Source organism: Notolepis coatsorum (assembly GCF_963971535.1).
Source record: "Notolepis coatsorum genome assembly, chromosome: 15".
NCBI classification, from domain to species: Eukaryota; Metazoa; Chordata; class Actinopteri; order Aulopiformes; family Paralepididae; genus Notolepis; species Notolepis coatsorum.
The window spans coordinates 66,369,633-66,391,385 of NC_140179.1; the positions used below are offsets into that span (position 1 = coordinate 66,369,633).

At 44.8% G+C, this 21,753-nt stretch overlaps 2 protein-coding genes across 2 annotated transcripts in view; both read right to left on the bottom strand.

Moving 5' to 3' along the window:
• The window catches only part of apex1 (APEX nuclease (multifunctional DNA repair enzyme) 1), a 187,625-nt gene that overhangs the window by 139,571 nt on the left and 26,301 nt on the right, over positions 1-21,753 (bottom strand). The window lies entirely within an intron of this gene.
• The window catches only part of LOC311242194 (neuron navigator 3-like), a 121,785-nt gene continuing 103,343 nt past the window's right edge, over positions 3,312-21,753 (bottom strand). The window contains 11 exon segments of the mRNA XM_084331147.1: positions 3,312-7,210; positions 8,937-9,146; positions 10,029-10,147; positions 10,770-10,966; positions 12,629-12,700; positions 13,440-13,594; positions 15,070-15,305; positions 16,267-16,435; positions 17,629-17,724; positions 19,282-19,379; positions 20,378-20,564. Coding sequence (XP_084187273.1) covers positions 7,091-7,210; positions 8,937-9,146; positions 10,029-10,147; positions 10,770-10,966; positions 12,629-12,700; positions 13,440-13,594; positions 15,070-15,305; positions 16,267-16,435; positions 17,629-17,724; positions 19,282-19,379; positions 20,378-20,564 — 1,659 coding nt within the window. The 3' untranslated portion in view covers positions 3,312-7,090.

Below are 21,753 nucleotides of genomic sequence, written 5' to 3' on the forward strand. Positions count from 1 at the left end.
TCCACACAAAGGTAATAGTCAAATATTTAATATATAGCAAAGGGTACATATAATAGTTACTTATTACATTTATGATTTGAATTGAATGCTCTTGTAAGGCAAATGAGTACTCGTATGCAAATCAACACTGAATGTCCAATCTCTGGTTACACAGGAAGCAAGTATACAACCTGGCTCTTAGGGAATTATAGCGATGGTCACTTAATGATTATAGCTGGATAATATACTGAAGGGGTCCCGCCGGTTGTAAGCCAGTAGGGGGGGTAGGAGAGCCGTCGGCTGTATCCCGTCTGGTCAACGATTTCTAGGGAGAGTCCAGGTACAGAACACAGTGCCCGTAGAACCTTGATCCGCAGATGAATACACTTGGGCTCTCTTGTAGACGATAGCTGTAACTGTAGCTTTAGGTCCACAACGAAGAAGAAGCGAGGCGACCTCAGTCTCTCTGAGCGCCGACTCAACTTGACTCCTCTCGGGGGTAAATCCAACACTCACAGGCGTCGGCGATTATCCGCTCCACAAATCACAGTACCAAAGCAAATATATATTCCAGCCGCATAGGGCTCAGCAGTCGTCGGGTAGGTAATCCAGTGTACATGTCCCTCGGTCCTCGCCTAGATCTCCTCGGATGAAAGCGCCATGTGGTCGGCCCAACCTGGATAAGACTCTAGATAACACGAGGAAGCGTTGGAGATGCTGGTCACTTCAGAACTCCAACCGCACGATGCACCATACTCGATAGACTATTATTACTCGATAGAAATACGTCGCACTCGACGGTACAGTGCCAAACTCCGACAAATTCAGTTATTAATTCGCACGAGGTCTCAACGCTATTCTAAGGCCAAACAGGCCATACTTCACCGCACGTCGTATCGTGGGTGAGGCTTCACGTTCTGTTACTTAGTTGGGTAGAAGGGTAAAGGACTAAGAGGAATTCTACATTTCTTGCGCCATATTTATATACACAGTGGACAAGTAGTGCCGCTCTGCTTTCGGTAGCCGTATTCCTGCGCGGAGCTGAGGCTAGTAAAGGCATGTCTCGTCGGTACCTTTGAACTTGAACGCCAGGGGCTTGTCCCTGGCGCCTGGTCCTTTTGTCCAATAAGAGAATGAACTATTATGGGCTGTAGTAGAATAAAGGGATATTCAGTGTATATGTACAAGGAATATACAAGGGATATCAAACGATATACAAATACTATTAAATATATATCCATAAATAAATATATATATTCGGTTTAATCTGATCCTTCACAACAGGTTCCATCCTAGAGGCAAATCTTTCCTGTGACAAAATGGCAACCAATGTAATAAAAAAAAGTCAACCAACGAACACGATTCTTGTACCGGATCTCCTCTCTGGTAAACAAGAATTGATTGATTGATTGAAAACTTTATTAACAGATTGCAGAATGGGTACAATACAGTACGGCTCAATACACACAATTGTTAAGGTGATGCAGACCAGAGAAAGACTTTCGTCTTGTTTACATCAGGGTCCCCCATTTTCAATTCATCATAACATTTATGACATACACGACATACAGATAAACAGTACTGATTACATCCAGACATTTATGACATACAAGATATACAAATAGAGGAGGTTGGGTGGGGGGGGGGGGGTGGATATTTACAGGGGCCAGTTTCGAATTGTAGGTGCTCTTTGAGAGCGGTTTTGAAGGTGGGTAGGGATTCACATTATTTTACGGCTGTGGGTAGGGCGTTTCACATTGATGTGGCATAATTGTTAATGTGTTTAGTCCCTTGTTTGAGCCGAATCTGGGTTGAACATGATTTGTGGAGCTCCCTCTGGTGTTGTGGTCATGGTATTCACTGACCTTTGGGAAGTATTTTGACATGTACATGGGAACCTTAGTGGTGTAGTGTATCTTGTAGACCAGGCCCATTGCAAGTTGCTGTACTCTGTTGTCTACTCTAAGCCATCCTACGTAGTCAAAGTGGGCAGGGGTGAGGTGGGTTTTAGGAGTAAGGTCAAGCAGTAGTCTGACTAGTTTGTTTTGAGATGTTTGTAATCTTGTTTTTAGTGCCTTTGAGGTGCTTTGGTACCATGAGGTGCAAGCAGAGTCGTAGTACCCTTGAATGAGTGCTCCTGCTAGTTTTTTTTTTTATCCACTTTTTCTCCCATTTTTTCTAGATTTTCTCCCATCCCAATTTCGTATCATCCAATTCAACCCTCCCCTGTCACGAACGCTGTTTCTTGCCTCCCACAAGCCGGCTGCAATGTGGACTAAGTCATACATAGCACAAGTCCCCTCCGGTACTTGAGGTAACAGCAGTCGCATCTTTTCACCTGCGCAGCTCGATCTCTCAGTGGCGAGGAGTAACGCGTGGGAGGCTCACGCTGCCCCCGACACTTCCTGATTCTACTGCGCAGGCGTAGGAGTCGCTGTCCACAACGCCCGATCCCCACCCATCAGTTTCCCACCCCCTAATACGGCCAATGTGTATTAGTATGAACGACCAGCTAAACTGAAAGCAATGTGGAGCGCTGGGCTCGAACAGGCAAGCCCAGCGTCTCCGTCATTCGTGGCGAGCGCCTTGCCCACTACGCCACGTAGCCGCCCTGTTAGTATTTTTTTTATCCACTTTTTCTCCCCATTTTTCTATTTTTTCTTCCATCCCAATTTCGTATTTCCAATTCTTCCCTCCCCTGTCTTGAACATTGCTAGACTATGCCTCCCACTGGTCGGATAGAAGCCTTGCATCACGTGTCCCCTCCAGTACACGAGGAGGCAGCCTGTCGCATCTTTTCACCACAGCAGCTCGAACTCTCAGTGGCGAGGAGTAACGCGTGGGAGGCTCACGCTGCCCCCGATACTTCCTGTTTCCGCCGCACCGGCATCACCCAACCGACCTGTAGGAGTCGCTGTCCACAAAGTCCAATCCCCACCCACCGGCTTTCCCACCCTCTAACACTGCCAATTGTGTTAGTATGACGGTAGCAACGCAGAGAGCTGGGCTCGATACCAGCATCTCCTGCGTTAGTGGCGAGCGCCTTTCCCACTGCGCCACTCAGCCGCCTCCTGTTAGAGTCTTCAAGGTATTCTACCCCCCCCCCCCCAGTGAGCTGTGCGTTGCCTTGTGCTCTGCTCTTGGGTTCCAACCTAGACTCCACCCTAACAATTTGGGACTCTGCTTTTATTTGAAGCCTTATGGTGATTGTACCTTGTACCCCTAGTCATACCCATAACTGAGGCGAGAGACCAGAGTGACAGAAATGAAGACAGACAAAAGAAACGTGTTTTGTTTGCTTGTGTGACACCAAATACCATTTATTAGGGCTTTACAAAGACTACAAAATCCTCCAGATGATTTAAATCACTGTCTCTGTCTATTTACATGATATGTTACATACAAATGTACAAAATATAAAACATTTAAGGACAAATGTTTCACCCCCAAAAAAAAGAAACTCTTCTCACAAACCAGAGTAAATGCTATGGTTTCAACTGAGATTGCAAGTATAGGTGGAAAATATGTCAGTTTAATCGTCAGCACAATGGCATACTGTTGAGGTGTAAAACGTCTGGTAACTTAAACTGATGGCATACAACAGGATTGCGTGTGTGTGTGTGTGTGTGTGTGTGTGTGTGTGTGTGTGTGTGTGAGGGGTTATATTGTTTGGCAAACGGTGTGTGAGATATGGGTTGAAACATAGGTACTGATGAGTAGCATCAGTTGCCGGAAGGTTATGGCATGCGGTGCACACCCTTACAAATAAGGCTGGCAAAGTCAGATGTATAATGCTAACCATCGGAGGCTTGGCTGTAGACACACCTGTAAAGCTGGATGCAGGTAGGATTGTACAGTATAGGATTGTCCTGAGGTGGTGACAATGTCATCCGCTGACTTATTGGTCTCTGATGGGAATTACTTGACCAGTAGCACCTGTTGGTAGTTATGTGTATATAGCGCGGTGGCAGGTTAGCCTTGGTAGCCACTGCTGTACCTCTCGACAGGAAAGAAGCCCGACATGGTGGTGAATCTTGTGGTCATATGTCTGGATAATATGAACTGTCTTTAAGGAATACATTCCTACGGACGGAGAAGAGATGGGATATTGAGGAATGGTGACTCTGAGGGAATATTGGGAAAAGTGCCTGTTTATTTTTTTGTCTAGGTCAGTGGTTTAGTGGAAACGTCGCTATACTAAAAAAAAAAAAAAAAAGGGTTCCATACTGTACCCTGTATGATTCCTGCATGGGCAAAACATCCAATCATCACAAGACATACACCTGTGTTTCTGACAGCGTGGCGAGTTTTTGCATCTTTTAGTATTTCTCTTTGTTCTCAAAGTACAATAATCTTCTCAGCGGGTTAAGCGTAATGTAACATCAACAGGGCAGAATGCATCTTTGATTCACTGTGCAAGACTTAATATATTTACAACCCACCCCTTCTCAACTGTGCAAAACCAACCCACTCGTTAAAAGAAAAGAAAAAGGGCAATCAAAATTCAAAATGGCTTCCGTCCAATATGCACGTATACATAAAAGTCTCTTCACGACATGCCTCCTTAGGAAGCTTAGAACATGCTCCTGGGGCTAGAAAACCAAAAGGGTAGGGTTGTGCTCATTTCAGTTCAAGTCAACCCAGCTCAACTGGGTGAAACCAACTAAAAAATATCCCACCCCCTTTAAAAATGTTTATACAATATTGGTCAGTTTTTCTTTTCTTTTTTTAAAATTCAAATACAGTATGACTGACACCTATTATGTTTTGTATTACTGTTACTGTCAGAAACAAGAAATGGTGTTTTGGGGGTCAACGAGGACTGACACAACCGGCAGAGGTTGTTTGTCCTGTGAACCTTCGTGTAGCAGACAAAGAACAAGCACTCACTAACACAAACAAGATGGCCGCCGTGTCTGAAACCCCTCTGTACCTATGCACTCTAACCCTACTACCCACAGTCTATGCTTTCAGAACCCCCCCCCCACAAAAGTCACATTGCACATTAGTAGTGTCGACAGTAGTAACATGCAGCATCTAACTTGTTTGGGCGTTACATCATTTGTGATGAACAGACAAAACGGTTAATCTGCCTACACTTGAAAGATGCCTTGTCCGCATGGGGGTTTAAATTGGCCGCTTCTGTGATCGCTTTGTGTCAGTGAAGTTCCGCCTCTTATTGTCATTTCTGGGAGTATTTATAAACTATAAATCCACTTCCTGAAAGTAACCATGCTAAGCATACCCATTAAAACCACTTAGACAGTAGACATTGGGTCGATTTTGAGATTACTGAAGGGGTACAGTAGCTAAAAGATGCCTACTTAACCATCAAAAAGTGAAGACTACTGAAAGGGCCGTACGGCAGGGTCTCAGACACAGCCAAGGACCTAGATCAGATTCAGTATAGAGCAGGAAGCAGTCCTGTCAGTGACATCACATCCTCTCAAGATAACCAATGGGAGCTGAGGTTGTCTCCCAGACATTTGCACATTTAAGGCAGTGAGAGAGCGAGCACCAATACCACTGTTCCCTTCTTGATGGGTAGTGTCTAGACACCATTGTCTGGAAGGACGTTTTGATAGGGGGGGGGGGGGGGGTCGTCACTTTTTGGCCAAGCTGCAAAGCCGTAACTCGTCGTCATTTTCAACGGAGAAGTTCTCCTGAAGCGTTCCTCTACATACAAATTAGAAATACATTTGAAAATGTCCTTCCGGCGATGGGCACCACCTTCTTGATGGAGTCCTCTGATGGAACATCTACTCACAGAGGCGCCACCTGGTGGTGCTCATGAGGAGTAGAAACCAGCTGACCAATGTGATCATCAGCCTAGAAGTACTAAACAAAAACTTGCAATCTTGGTCAGCTCTGTGCATGTGTGTGTGCGCGTGTGCTTGTGTGTGTGTGTGTGTGTGTGCGTGCGTATGTGTGTGTATGTATGCAACCATGTATGTGTGTGTGTGACGTGTGTGCGTGCATATGTGTGTGTGTGTGTGTGTGTATGCAACCATGTATGTGTGTGTGCATGTTTGGCAGTAAATTGGTGGCATGGTGGCGCAGCGGTCAGCACTGTTGCCTCACAGCAAGAAGGTCCTGGGTTCGAACCCCAGCAGGCGGCCTTTCCATGTGGAGTTTGCATGTTCTCCCCGTGTTTGCGTGGGTCTCCTCCCGGTTCTCCGGTTTCCTCCCACGCCATAAAAAGACATGCATGACGCTAGGTATATAATACTCCTACCATCGCCCCTTGACCAAGGTACTGGCGTTACAACTGGAGTTGGTCCCCGGGCGCCGCAATTGTGTGGCTGCCCACTGCTCCTAAAAATAGTTAGGATGGATCAAATGCAGTGGACGAATTTCTCCGAGGGGATTAATAAAAGTATACATTATTATTATTATACATTATTATTATCAAATGAAACGATAACATTGGCACTTGTCCATTTTGCTTCACAGTAGTGGTTGCCCGGACGATACATAAACAATGCGCTGTTGTTGTGCTTGTGGTTGGCGTGCGGAGCAGCAAGGGGTCCTGGCAGTGCCCGTCAACGGAGGAGGTCTAGGGCACAGGACCAGCGCCACGTGGCTCAACTGAGGTCTGAGTCGAGGGCAGGAGGGATGCATGTCTGGTTTGTGTGTGTGTGTGTTTGCGTGCGTGCGTGCCAACGTGTGTGCATGTGTGTGTAGTACACTTGTGTGAGTATGTGTTTGTGTGCTTCTGTGAAGCACCTCTGTAAACAAAAAGCAGAATTTGCCCCCACTGTAAACATCTGAAGATAGATAATACAAGTGTGATTAAAACAAAATCAGTTTCATCACATCATCGACCTATTCATTCTCACTGCTCCCGCGTGAATAATGGCGGGGGGCGGGGGAGGAGGGGCTGTGCCTCATTGTGGCTAAAACACAAATGCGACCTTCTCCATACAAGTGAACTCCAGAGGGCTCACTATGCCCTAACAGACATACCAACACATATGTACTACATACTGTATATATGCATCAATCTGTGCACCGTTGGGGCTGTCTGGGAGTGTCTCGTGCCACCGTGCCCGTGGGCTGAGAACCCCCCCCCGTCCCCCGGTTCAGAGGTCACCCGGTGTAGCGGATGGTCTCATAGCGTCGACTCCAGCGAGGAGTCTAGCTGATCGTCATGGTGACTGGTGCTGTCGCTGTCGCAGCTCTGGGTGCTGGAATAGTTGGCCGCCTCCTGGAGCCGCATCAGCATGTTCATCTGGGAACACACACACACACATGTGAAACACACACACGCACAAACACAGGCATGTGAAACACACAAACACGCGCATGTGAAACACACACACACAAACACTTTTTTTATTGCTCCCCCCCCCAAAAAAACATATTGATTAATTCATTTATCATTTACAAATGGTTGGCGGGTCCAGAATGACTATCGTATCCCCTCCCTACTTCCAATTTCCCCATGTCGAATGCACCTGATTAAATGAATGACATGCTGGTGCTCTAGTGCGACATCTAGTGGCTGAATGTTATCTCTATATAGCACCTTTAAGTACAAATAGTTGAAAACAAACAAATGGATAACGCAAGTTTATTTTTTGAATGAGGATACAAATCATTCCCATTACTTCTTAGCATTTTATAAACCAAAGAAGAAAAGCATGCTTGTCTCTTCCGCTGCAGGGTAGCACATGGTCTATTATAGAGGGCTTCTGCATCTGGCATATTGCTTTGAAATGTTCCTAAAATGAGCTTTGGTGGATCTATGATGGTCTGAGGGGCCATGCCTTGGCACCTCTTTACAAGCACACACACACACGCATGCACACACGCACACGCACACACACACAGAGGATTAACTAGCCTGAGAAAAGGGAGGGAAGGGGAGAGAGAGAGAAACAGAGAGAGAGAACTCTTTTTCACCTCCCGGGTTATCGCAACCCATGAGGAATTAAAGAGTAGTCATCCGAATAATGAGCTGCTGTGATTTGACAACTAAATGGCTTCTCTAATGGTGTGTGAGTGTGTGGGAGTGAGTGAGTATGTGTGAGCGTGCGTGCGTGTGTGTGTCTGTGTGTGTCTACACTGTAGTCTACACCCCAACCCACCTTTTTCTCACTGTCTTCCCTCTTGCCTTAGTAAAAGACATGGTTACATTTGCCCTTGGTATCCATAGAAACCCGAAACACTTTCCTCTATGAATCAGAGAACAACTAATGGAAGATGATACAGTCATTACCAGGACCAACGCATAATCCTCCCACTGAGAGTTGTTTCACTTACTGTGGGAAATAAATAGATCATTAATAATCCTCTCTTTTTCTTCTTCTCTTAATTGCCACATTTAGAGCTTACTTTACTGAACAGAATAGTACTCTGAACAGAATAGTACTTTGCCACGTGAAATGTGAATCCTTGTACCCTTGTTTTCGGATAAAGTCCAAAAAGAAGAAAATCTATTAAAAAAAATTCACGGTTGATTCAGGGCTTTCCCGAAACAGTCATATAATATGGGCCACTATGACAACGCGCCAGCGCCACCATGTGTTTAAAACAATAAATACATATGTATTCTATTATTATTAAATTGTTTTGCAGTGGAAGCTTGGAGCCAGTTTAGAAACAGACGCATCATTGTCTAATACATGATTGCTTTGTCCTCTGTTCCACTGTGTGTGTGTGTGTGTGTGTGTGTGTGTGTGTGTGTGTGTGTGTGTTTTCGTGTTCAATGTTAACCTATTGTGTGCAACCTTATACACTGTACTTAAATAACTATATAACTATAATAATAAATAACTTATTTGAACTTACCCTTTTGTTTGCTATTTTATTGAAATTACGTTTTTTAAGTTGCAGGAAATCACAGCAAATGTCTTTCTTTATTACAATACTCTTGCCTGGCAAAGCCCCTAGCTGCAAAAGCCCTGAGATGGTTTCTCTTAATAATGGCCTGCGCGCGGCGCGCTGGTCCTCACCAGTGGGTCTCCCTCCGTGTCGCTCTGAGAGACCAGGCTCTTGGACGAGGCGCCCCCCTCCTTGGACGAGCTGTAGCCGTCGTAGCCCACGTCCTCTGGCCGCAGCTGCAGCAGGAGCTGGGGGTCCTGCTGCTGGGGGGCGGCGGGCCAGGGGTAGGTGTCGTTCACCCACTTGGAGGGGTCCTCCCACGCCGCCCTCTTGCCATACAGCTGTGGGTACATCCAGAGAGGAGAGAGCAGTTTAGATACCAATTGATACCGTATTGATTGATTGATTGATAGATACTAGGGATGTCCGATATTGGCATCGGAAATGATCGGTATTACATTTTTATTTAATAAATCTTTTTTTACATTTATTTAACCTTTATTTACCCAGGAAAGCAAGTAAGAACTAATTCTTATTTTATTTATTGTCAAAAGTAGTATGCATAATGTTGTGTTAATTCCACGACAAGAGATATGTAATGTTAATTACCTGAAATTATTCAGTTTTTTGGGGGGGGAAACCCCGGTATCGGAAATTAAGAGTTGGACAATATCGGATATCGGTAAAAAAGCCAATATCGAACATCCCTAATTGATACCGTAACTGAAACATAGGGGCAGGTACAATAATAATTTTCTTCTTCCTGTTCCTTTTGGGCCATGGAATTTAGTGGATCATATTAAGTGATGTACCGATGGACTGTAACAATTCCATGTACAATTTATTTTTTTTAAATAAAAAAATACTGCAGATGGAGTAACAGACAAGACATTTTATTTTTATTAAATGTTTTACTATACGTGCTGAAGCTATTCATTAGAGCAGTGCTGGTTTTCAAACGATGGGTTCCCAGTAGGGGGCAGTTGCAGACAGACGAGAGTTAAGTAGCCTAACATCCTTATCCTACTATGAAATGAGGGAAAACTCCTGCCCGTCTGCATCCATTTCTCTCCTCAGTGGATCGACCAATCAATCTGAATTACACATTGGCATTGAGCATTGACATAGGCAGAGACTGACAGAGCTGCTTTTTAACATTTTCCTAAATTTAAGCCGTTTATGAGAATTTTTTGGCACGTCTGGTAAATGACATTTGAACCCACCTGAAGTCCTTCCCTGACGGCCTCTAACAGGTAGGGCACCAGGGAGTAATTCCACAGGTCGGTGAACCACACTCGAGCGCCTTCCACGTCCATGGGGCAGGACAGGAAGAGGCGGGGCCCTGGAGGGAGGAAGGAGGAAGGGGGACGATCAGCCCGTGCTGCATCACAGTGTATGCTGCATCCCAACACACATCTAACAGCACAACACATGCGCACATGCCGTCACAGTCAGAAACAAAGACCTTAGATTCAAGCCATTCAAAGTCATGACTTTGTGACATGACAATGTGATTAGGCATGTCAAATATATGCATGTGTTAACTAATTTTGCATCTTTATTATTTGTATTATTATAATAGTTAGGTGAGGTGCCTGATGTAAACAAGACAAACGTCTTTCTCTGGTCTGCATCCCCTTAACAATTGTGTGTATTGAGCCGTACTGTATTGTACCCATTCTGCAATCTGTTAAATAAAGTTTTCATTCATTCATTCATTCATTCATTCATTCATTCATTCATTCATTCATTCATTCATTCATTCAGGTTTTTAGATAAGCCGTAGTGGGTTTCTTTCTACCTCACCTGCAAATGTATTATTATATATTATATTGCTGTTAATTTTTATCTGATTGCCTTTTTTTTGGGGGGGGTAAACATAAATGTAACCATAAAGTAAAAGAGTGCGTGCGTGCGTGCGTGCGTGCGTGCGTGCGTGTGTGCGGGCAGAGCCGAGCGCTGACCGATGGTGACGTCGGAGGAGCTGTGTGCCTCCAGGAAGCCGTTGAGGTGCTGCCAGGTCTTGGGGATCCAGTCGATGATCTTGATCAGGTCGTTGCTGCGCGCGTTCCTGTCGATCTCCGTCTCGATCAGCTTCCGCCGCAGGAAGCGGCCCAGGAAGCCGCGGACCGGCTCGGTGTGGTTGGCGCACAGCACCCACCTGTGTTGGCAGAGAATCAAGAATCAAGAGGTTAGGCGGCTAGGTGGTGTAGTGGGCAAGGCGCTCGCCATCAACGCTGGAGACGCTGGGTTCGAATCCAGCTCTCGGCGTTGCTATCAGCTTGGCTGGTCGTTCATACTAACACAATTGGCAGTGTTAGGGGTGGGAAAGCTGATGGGTGGGTCCTGGGCATTGTGGACAGCGACCCCTACAGTTCGGTCGGGGCGCCTGCACAGCGAGGGTAGGATCTGGAGGGAGGTAGTGTGACCTTCCACACGTTACACTCTCCCGGTGAGAATCTGCGCTGCCAGGCTGGCTGCCGGCTGGCTGCACATGCGTCGGAGGAAAGCATGTGACAGTCTCCGGCCTCTCGGACCAACAGTAGGGGGGAGTGCGCAACAACCAGGAAGGGGGTTGGGAATTGGCATAACGACTAAAACAGTGGGATGGGAGAAAAATCGGAAAAAGGAGGGGGGAAAAAGATTAAAAAATAAAAATAAAATAAAGAAAATAAAGAATCAAGAGGTTTATTTGTCACATACATACCAGGGCATATACAGTGAAATGCGGGTGGTCATGCCCGCATCGATTGTGCAATAATACTTATAATAAAATAGACATGGGAAAAAAAGTTTAAAAAAATTGGTAAGACACAAGATGTGCATGATAAAAAAAGACATGCTAAGTTCCTGAGACACTGGTTCCTATGTACACTACTATACAATATACAATTTACAATTTACTTAAAGTATCTAAACTATACTAGTACAATACCTCCTTCCTTTAAAGTGACCTTTCCATTATTTAAAGTGACATTTCGTTTACAGTGATTGTTTAAAGTGGTTTTGTTTAAAGTTGGCAGCGGGGATGAGAGGAGGGACAGGCTTAGCCGCACAGTTTATCTCCCCTCGTTCGGGTGCCGCCGTTCCTCCCTACGTTCGGGGTGTTATAGAAGTCTAGCTAGGCTGTGGGTAGAAATGCTACAGGCGCCGTTGCTCATAGGCACACAGGCACACGACAAATGACAGGTGTGACATTTTGGTGTTTTCTGCCCCCATGGGGGGGAAGTGTGGCCTTTTGGTCTGGTTTTTATTAATGGTCTATTTGAAGAACAGAAAGGTTCAGCTGCTCAATAGGTTATGCAGCATCCACCTCCCTTGGCATTTTATCTTGTCTTTGAGGAGGACCTTCTTTCTATTTCCTTTTGAATATACATACTTATTTATTAATGTAAGGGCAAATTCATTTAAATTCCTCTCATGGCCAGCGTTGAAATGTCCCCCATGTCCAATTATTTGCCATCTGCCATTATCTTGTCAGTGATGCCCGGCAGAAATTACCTTCACCTAGGGTTCCTGTTAGAATCCAATAAAATGTAATTAGCGAAACTAATTAGCCACGATTGTTAATTATAATACTCCCAGGGGAAGAATTGCTTCTTGGTTTTAATCTGTGAGATCTTACCAGCAAAATGTATAGTTTAATTAAAACATGGTTGGCTGACTGGTGAGATGTTGCAATACATGATGTAGCAATAGGATTACAACCGGTTGTAATAGCAGTAACAGTGCAATCCATTAATAATACATTAAATAATATCGCTACATAACATACATTAATAACAGACATGTTACTAGTAATATACACCAGGTCGTCACACACCTGAAATTGTGGTGAAGCTCCAGGTTGGGAGAGGACGACACACCCTGGTTCATGGTTCCAATAACATAGGGACTGGGAGAGAGACACAACACACAAGCATGGTCATCACCAAGTCTCTCTCTCTCTCTCTCTTTCTCTCTCTCTCTCTCTCTCTCTCTCTCTCTCTCTCTCTCTCTCACTCTCTCACTCTCTCTCTCACTCTCTCTCTCTCTCTCTCTCTCTCTCTCTCTCTCAAGGGGATTTATAAAGCTGAATTAGACAGTGCAGAATTATTATTCATTATGTATGACCTTAACTACACAGTAGGCTAATAACATTCCTCATGCTCAATGACATTATACACAGTCTTTCTCAAGGACAAGCAATCAAACATTTGGTGGTGCTTCTACAGTCTTTTTCCAAAAGGTTCTAACATTTAGTTTTTCCATGCTTCTAAAAGATCTGCAGAAAATCATCTCCAATACATATCTATAGATGGTTTCAACTTGAAAACATAAACATTCTAAACAGACTATGTTTGAATTCCTGTCAACTATTCTAGCTACCGGTAATTAGTAGATCAAATCTGACACATTTACATTGATGTGGAAACTGAATATGTTCATTAATGTGCACTGTCCCTGGATAAAAAAATAAATAAACAAATACAAATACAGCAAATACTGCAAACAGGACATAAACCTGGGTCCCCAAGCAATGCAATTCCCACTGAAAGCGTTCATATGTACATTCCAGACCTGTGTGTGTGGGGAAAGACCCTGTAAAGACCAAGAGCATGCTGGGAGAGCCGGTCCACGCCGGCCAGACCCACCATTTGTGATATTTGCAGTTGAGGAAGCCATTGAAGATGTCGCTGAGTGAGCCGATATGGTGGAGGTTGTCCAGGATGACCACGCTGGGAACCTCTGTCTCAGTCTCCTCTGAGTTACACTGCTCCGCCAGGCCAGACAGGTACTGACGCAGGTCCTGCATGGACAGAGAGGCAATAACAGTTCATAACTGAACAGTGATCATGTGTATAACTGTGTATATTGACTGTGAAGCTATGCATCCCCCACCCTGTACCCCCCCCCCCCCCCCCCATGCTGCTTTGACACCCGAATTTCCCCAAGGGGATTAATAAAGGATCATCTTAACAGTTCCTAATGTGGACTGAACAGAGATCATACATTATGTGTATAACAACTGCCGAAACTGGTCCCAGTACTACACTTTAAAGTGGCATTCCTTAAGATCCACATTTTAGCGATATCATTGTTGTTGTAGTTTTGCACTGTTTGCACTTGCTTTCCATCTTTAAAAGGTATGCTAACTACTGGGTTCATCTTCTATTCATTCCAAACAAACTGTTGTTACTGCTGGTGATATAAAGCACATCACTTCCTGTATTACTAGATGATTTTCCAGTGTTTAGAACAGCTAAGAACAGCAAATGTATATAAGTTGGCGACAGAGGGCGGCTAGGTGGTGTAGTGGTCAAAGGCACTCGCCACCAGTGTGGAGACGCTAGGATTCGCGTGTTCGAATCCAGCTCTCCACATTGTTTTTCAGTTTGGCTGGTCGTCCGCAGTAATACACATTGGCCGTATTACGGGGAGGGAAAAACTGAAGGGTGGGGATCGAACGTTGTGAACAAGCGACTCCTACAAGTCGGTTGGTGCGCCTGCGCAGTAGAATCAGGAAGTGTCGGGGGCAGCGTGAGCCTCCCACGCGTTACTCCTCGACACTGATAGATCGAGCTGCGCAGGTGAAAAGATGCGACTGCTGTTACCTCAAGTACCGGAGGGGACTTGTGCTATGTATGACTTAGTCCACATTGCAGCCGGCTTGTGGGAGGCAAGAAACAGCGTTCGTGACAGGGGAGGGTTGAATTGGATGATACGAAATTGGGATGGGAGAAAAATATAGAAAATGGGAGAAAAAGTGGATCAAAAAAAAAATAAGTTGGCGACAGAGAGCGACAAAATAGAAATGCATTTATATGAAAATGTTTGAGATTATTACTTTAAGTATCAATTATGGAGTACCAATCCAATCCATTACTTTTACTGAACAGTATAACGTAGATGTTAAAAAAGGCAATTTTTTTTAATTGCTGCTGTGACCCATTGTCACCTCCATGTTATATTGTAAATACTGAATCGGAACGTGCAATGTTAGTCACTGTGCCTTGTATATATCTTATATCATTCTTTTTTTTGCACTCGCTTGTATTTAAATTGTAAAAAAATTAAATGTGTTAAGTATTGTATGATTTTGTGTGACGGGTGGACTAGCAAAGTAAGATTTTCATTGTACGGCAAACTGTCTGTTTAACTGTGCACATGACAATAAACAATCTTGAATCTTGACTATTAGTTTTGGGGTCATTGGACCCCCCCCTGAATGTAACTCTGTGTAGCGTGGACACGTCATTCAAAGTCCGCTCTGGGATGGGCTACCTTGCTGGACTTCTGGTCGACGTTGAAGCTGGCCACGTTGTGCTCCGTCACCTCGCGGCCCGTCTTGGCGATGATATACTCAGCCAGCTTGGCAGCCAGGAAGGACTTGCCGGTGCCACTGGGCCCCGAGAGGATGATGCGCCGGTGTTCCATCAGCAGGTTGAGGTACCGCTGGATGATGGGCTTGGGGATGAGCGTGTCAAACACCAGTCCGTCTATACTGTTCTCCTTTATACCTGGTGGAGAGAGAGGGAGGAGGGAGGGAGGGAGGGAGGGAGGGAGGGAGGGAGGGAGGGAGGGATGGGGGGAGGGAGGGGAGGGAGGAGGGAGGGGAAGGAGGAATGAGGGAGGGGAGGGAGGAATGAGGGAGGGGAGGGATGAAGGGATGGAGGAAGGAAAAGAGGCAGAAAAAAGGAAGGAAAGTAACAAGGAAGGAAGAACAGGCAAAAAGTAAGGAGGGAAAAAGAAAAAGGATGTTGTCAAAATGAGACTGCGTTCCATCCCATAAATCTGTCCCCACCTACATGCACACAGGTCATCTTTAATAGGGTGCAACAAATCCCTAAAGTTTCAACACAAACGTGTCTTCTTCAGAAGAGTAGCGCCGGTCCTCATCTAAACAGGTTTAGCACATGGACTCTCTCAAACGTGACTCTGTTCCCTTCCTCCCGTCGTACCCTGATCACCCAGACCCAGTGATATATTCCATCCATTCTATTTTCTTTAAAATATGTTCAAATGTAACCAGGGGTGTAAAAAGTACCCAGAAATTATACTTAAGTGAAAGTATGGGTACCGTCTCAAAATCGTACTCAAGTAAAAGTCAGAGTATCGGGCTAAAAACACACTTGAGTAGAAGTAAAAAAAAGTTTCTACTTTTAAAAGTAAAAGTAAAAACAATTTTTCTGACTCTATTCTTCTGATAGCAGGTGTTTAATCAAAGATCCCCGCTTTCTAGTCTTGCACAAGGACCAATCAGCATGGGTATGGGCGGGTTAATTTTCCATTGATGGGGATTTGATTGGCTGTTTTTTAAATAAAGCGTGGCCGCAGGATTAATAACATTAACGTTAGTTCGGCCAGAGAAACAAATATACGAATTAAAATTGTTGGACCTGCGAGATTTGTACTTTGTAGGTCTGCATTTTAAATGCAAGGAGTAAAAAGTATGTTTTTTTCCCCTTCCTCCAGCCTTACCTTTCAGGTTGACCCTGATGATGTTGTTCTCTCCCACCAGGTAGCCGCAGGGCAGCAGCTCGGGCACCTCGGAGGCGTGGGCGCGCACCACCTCCCCCACGCGGTAGCAGACAATGCTGTCCGAGTTCAGACCCAGGCTGGTCAGAGGGTCCACCCGGAAAACATACTCCTGGTTCGGCGGAGGTGAGTGGAAACAGGCCATGTTAAAATTCAGCACCATGACAACAGCAAACTCAAAGAAAAAATTATAATAATGGAAAATTATACTTGAAACATCCAGGTGTGAGATGTCTATCTAAAGGTCCCCTCCACTCGAAAACTCAATAAAAAAATAACTCCTCTTGGAGGCATGACTACCGGTATATAGATTGTTATTTGTTTCAACCTTGCACAGTGCAGTGTTGCATTCAAGGCAGTTCCAAAGAAAATTATATATATACTGTATATATTTTCTGCAGGCCATTTAGCAGGCGAGGTGATGGCCAGACTGGGCCTGCTGAGAGGTCCGCCAACTTTCTGGTTTATTCATAGTTTTAAGCAGACTTATCGATGCCAAGAAATGTTTCAAGCTGGTTCAACATTTGATAATGAAAAATATCATACGGACTCCATTGTCAAGTATTTCAGAGCTTTTGAAACAAAGGGGGCGGAGCAAAATGAAATGTGTAATTTTGTGTAATAAAAAAAAAAAAAAAAAAAATTTATTTTATTTATGATATATTCCATCGATTCTATTTTCTTTTAAATATATAAAATGTAACCAGGGGTGTAAAAAGTACCCAGAAATTATTATTATTAGTGAAAGTATGGGTACCGTCTCAAAATCGTACTCAAGTAAAAGTCAGAGTATCTGGCTAAAAACACACTTAAGTAAAAACAAAAAGTTTCTACTTTTGAAAGTAAAAGTAAAAACTTTTCTTCTGACTGTCTACTCTTCTGATAGCAAGTGTTTAATCAAAGATCCCCACTTTCTAGTCTTGCACAAGGACCAATCAGCATGGGTATGGGCGGGTTAATTTTCCATTGATGGGGATTTGATTGGCTGTTTTTAAATAAAGTGCGGCCGCAGGATTAATAACGTTAATGTTAGTTCGGCCAGAGAAACAAATATACTAATTAAAATGGTTGGACCTGCAAGATTTGTCCTTTGTAGGTCTGCATTTTAAATGTAAGGAGTAAAAAGTATTTTTTTCTCTGAAATGTAATTGAGTAAAAGTACACAAACCTAATAATACTTGAGTAAAGTACAAATCCCCCAAAACAGTACTTAAGTATTTTAACGAAGTACAATTACTCAAGTATTTTACACCCCTGAATGTAACCATGATGTCCCAAAATGGACGATCAAAAGAGAAAGGTTACCTTGAACAGGCGCCGGATCACCCCGTCCAGGACGTCCCACTTGGTCTTGCCACTCACACCGATGGATCCGATGAGGTACTCGTGGCATCGCTTACCCTGGAGACACAATCGTCCAACGAAAAGGGGACACATTCCAGAACACATACAATAACAATGAAGTAGGGCTGACCGATCGAAAGGAGCCGTAGTCGACTCTGCCAACCTCTTAGTCAAATGCAAAAAAGAAGAAATACAAAAGAAATTATAATATTTATTTTTTTGGATCATTCTTTCCAAAAGCAAAGAGGTCTAGAAGCGTGGTTAACGCTAATGGCGCGCGTTCCAGCGAGGCCAACTACCTAATAAAACGGGCACAGAGGCACTGAAAGAGGATTTCACTCGTCTGATGAACACGACTAGACAAATATCAAGATGTATCCATCAGTGGACCAATTGCATGCTTTCGCAGAGGACAAGGAGCCTTCAGTCGACTCCTTCAGCACCCCCCACAGCCCAAATGGAATGATAAAAAAAAGAATATATATATATATATATATATATATATATATATATATATATATATATATATATATATATATATATATATATATATATAATAATTTTTTCTTTGCATTCAGGGTATCGGCAAATTTTGGCCAAACAAGGTCGACTATACAAATCTTTAGTCGGGGACAGGCCTACAATGAAGTCATGTTTTCTTTATGCATTTATCCATAGTCTTAAGTCTTTGAGTGGAAACCTGTTGGTGAGTGGACCAATGCTGCTCAGCCCTCCCACAACAACCCCCTCCCCCTAGTCTTGCAGGCCATTGCTGTATGTTAAAGGAACACGCCAACATTTTGAGAAATTAGCTTATCGTCTTCTCCAGAGAGAGAGAGAGAGACAAGAAGATAGATACCAGTTTCCTCTCTGTGCGTTCAGTAGAAAGCTATCTGGCTGCATGTTCGCCTAGCTTAGCGCAATGAATGGAAGCGGACATGACCGGTTAGCCTTCGGGAGGGAGAGGTGTTAGTTGGACAATGCCTTGGCTAACCGGTCATGTCCGCTTCCATTCATTGCGCTAAGCTAGGCTAACATGCAACCAGATAGCTTTCTACTGAACGCACAGAGAGGAAACTCTATCTTCTTGTCCCTCTCTGGAGAAGACGTTAAGCTAATTTCCCAAAATGTTGGCGTGTTCCTTTAAGAATGTGCTCTTCTAGGGCGGCTAGGTGGTGAGTGGGCAAGGTACTCGCCACCAATGCAGGAGACGCTGGGTTCGAGCCCAGCTCTCGGCGTTGCTACCAGCTTGGCTGGTCGTTCATACTAACACAATTGGCAGTGTTAGGGGTGGGAAAGTTGGTGGGTGGGTCCTGGTCGGGGCGCCTGCTCAGCGAGGAAAGGATCTAAGGGGGGTAGTGTGATCCTTCCACACGTTACACCCTCTCAGTGCGAGTCCGCGCTGCCAGGTGAAAAGAAGCGGTTGATTGGCTACACATGTGTCGGAGGAAGCATGTGATAGCCTCCACTCTCCCAGACCGACTGTAGGGGGTAGGTGCGCAGCGACCAAGAAGGGGATTGGGAATTGGCATAACGACTAACATTGAGATGGGAGAAAAACGGAGGAAAAAGGAGGTAATCTTCCTCCTTGGGTTAAAATAAAGATCTGGTTACCTTGGTCTTATAGGGGCTGCTGTTGATGGTGACCACTATTCTCACGCTCCTGCTCTCTTTGCGTAGATTGCCCTCGTAACTGTCGTCCAGGAGAATATCTGAAAGCAGAGAAGCACAACCTTCTAACCAGGAACACTAACAACATCTAAACATCTCTGCAATAAAGAACTAACTCCTTCAGAGCCTCGATTCAATGTATGTATTTACCTCACTTTACCCTGTTTGTCAGATCTGAAATGCAATGCCTCTGTCTGTCTGTCTGTCTGTCTGTCTGTCTGTCTGTCTGTCTGTCTGTCTGTCTGTCTGTCTGTCTGTCTGTCTGTCTGTCTGTCTGTCTGTCTGTCTTCCCCGCCCGCTCTCTCTCTCTGTCTCTCTCCCTCTCTCTGCTTCTTTTGCACAGTCTCCATTTTGGAGAGGGAAGGGGTACTTTATATGCGGCTGGCTCCCCTCAGTTCAGGCTCCTGTGCCGGGGTGATAACAGCCCTCTACTCCGCTCCTCTTCCCACGCGCCACTGCACTCGACTCATCCCTCTGTCAATTAACGGGGGCCTTAGTCCTAGGAGGGAGTCGTGCTCTCTATGTTAATCACAGGACAAGTGAGAGGACCAAACTCCTCAAACACAGCAGGACAACACATTGTGTGTGTGTGTGTGTGTGCGCGCATATGCACACAAATGTGTTGATCAATGACTCAGAGAGCATGCGATAATTTTCTTCTGTATGCCATTCACTTTACATTTTATTTTGTGGGCAAGTATGGTAAAGGCGCTAATCCAACACATTTGCCTGAGGAATGAGGAATCGTGTGTTATTTGGTTTAAATAAACGGAGGAGCATGGCATTTGCATTGCAATGGTTGGTGGTTTAATTTCCACTGGATAGGAAGGCACCTGTCTACGCTGCATTTATGGGGAAAAAACAAAACAGGGTCATATTTCTCTACTAAAACCTATTGAAAAGGACTAAACTACCCATCAAAACTCTACATTAATGGAAGAAAACCCCTAGATAAATGACATTGTTGGCAGTTAATGCCGGCTTACAGCCGAAGACACTGACGGATCCGTTAACACAGAGACACAAACACTTGACGGACCTGACATGATGGTGTCTGTGATGTTGAGGTTGTTGAGTGACAGCCCCAGGGACTGACGAGAGGAGGACGAGGACGTGCTGGAGGTCTCGGACGGCGGCCGGCCCGTCTTGGCGGGCGAGGCGGTGGGCGTGGCGTTGCCGCTGGACTTGAGACGGTCGTTCTCCGCTTTCAGCAGCTCAATTTCATTCTGTTCCCAAACGAAAAGAAGAGCACAGAGAGAAACAGACATCAGACATCTCAGATGCCTTGGCATCATGAACATAAATCATGAAAGTATTTCTCAAGAGGATCCCCTAGAGCCATTAACGGGGCACCCACCAGGCAATCAGAATCTTGTCTAAATGAGAAATACTGTATGTAAATAACTGACCATTGCAATATATTGCCAACAGTAAGTATGGTGTACGATTAACGATACATTTCAGATAGAATCTGCATCCATTATTTACAGCATCCATAACTAAAAATGGTTCAGTAATTTCTGAAAACTGTTAAAAAAAAATACCATTTATATCAACTGAACACATTCCCTCAAACAATAATCTGATTAGGAACAACATACGGCCGTTTCCTTGAATTCAGATAGCCGCTGCTGTTATCGTAGTGGATTGGTATTACTGGAATTATGAGCCATAGTGCCCTTTTAATCTTCAAGGCTTCCTTTGTACTGACGTGTCTGACGTCTAAAGTCTCCAATAAGAAGCCTTAGATGAGCCCAGATCTGAGCAGAGATCACCGGCTTCCACAGGCGAGGGTTTTCTTATCATGGGAATTGAGGTCGACAAGTTAACTGTTCAGTCTGGGTTTTGTGTCGGGGTAGCAGTACTTTGTATTCCAGTCACTTTGTTGAAACCATCACAAAGGCTTTCTTGGCTTCAGATAGAATAGATATTTCCTAAGAGAGGTCTGGTCTGCGCTGTAGCGACAGGTATCTAAGTTCATAGCACAACTTCTTGGTCTAGTTCAGAAGTCTATGTGTGTGTGTGTGTGTGTGTGTGTGTGTGTGTGTGTGTGTGTGTGTGTGTGTGTGTGTGCCGCTAGCCTGCCCCTGAACCTTAAGGTGTCCCCCCTGATGCCATGTCCGCCACCCAGAACAATCCATTAAAACATGACAATGGCTTTCTAACTGGCTGCCGTCACACCCCACTGCCTCCTGGTAATAATACCAGTCTGGTCCAATCAGAGAGAAGACGGGGGGATTGAGGCTTGAAGGGTTATCAGTTGGAAGCTAGCACTCCCTGGTAGAGGGGAGGAGGAAGCTAGCACTCCCTGGTAGAGGGGAGGAGGAAGCTAGCACTCCCTGGTAGAGGGGAGGAGGAAGCTAGCACTCCCTGGTAGAGGGGAGGAGGAAGCTAGCACTCCCTGGTAGAGGGGAG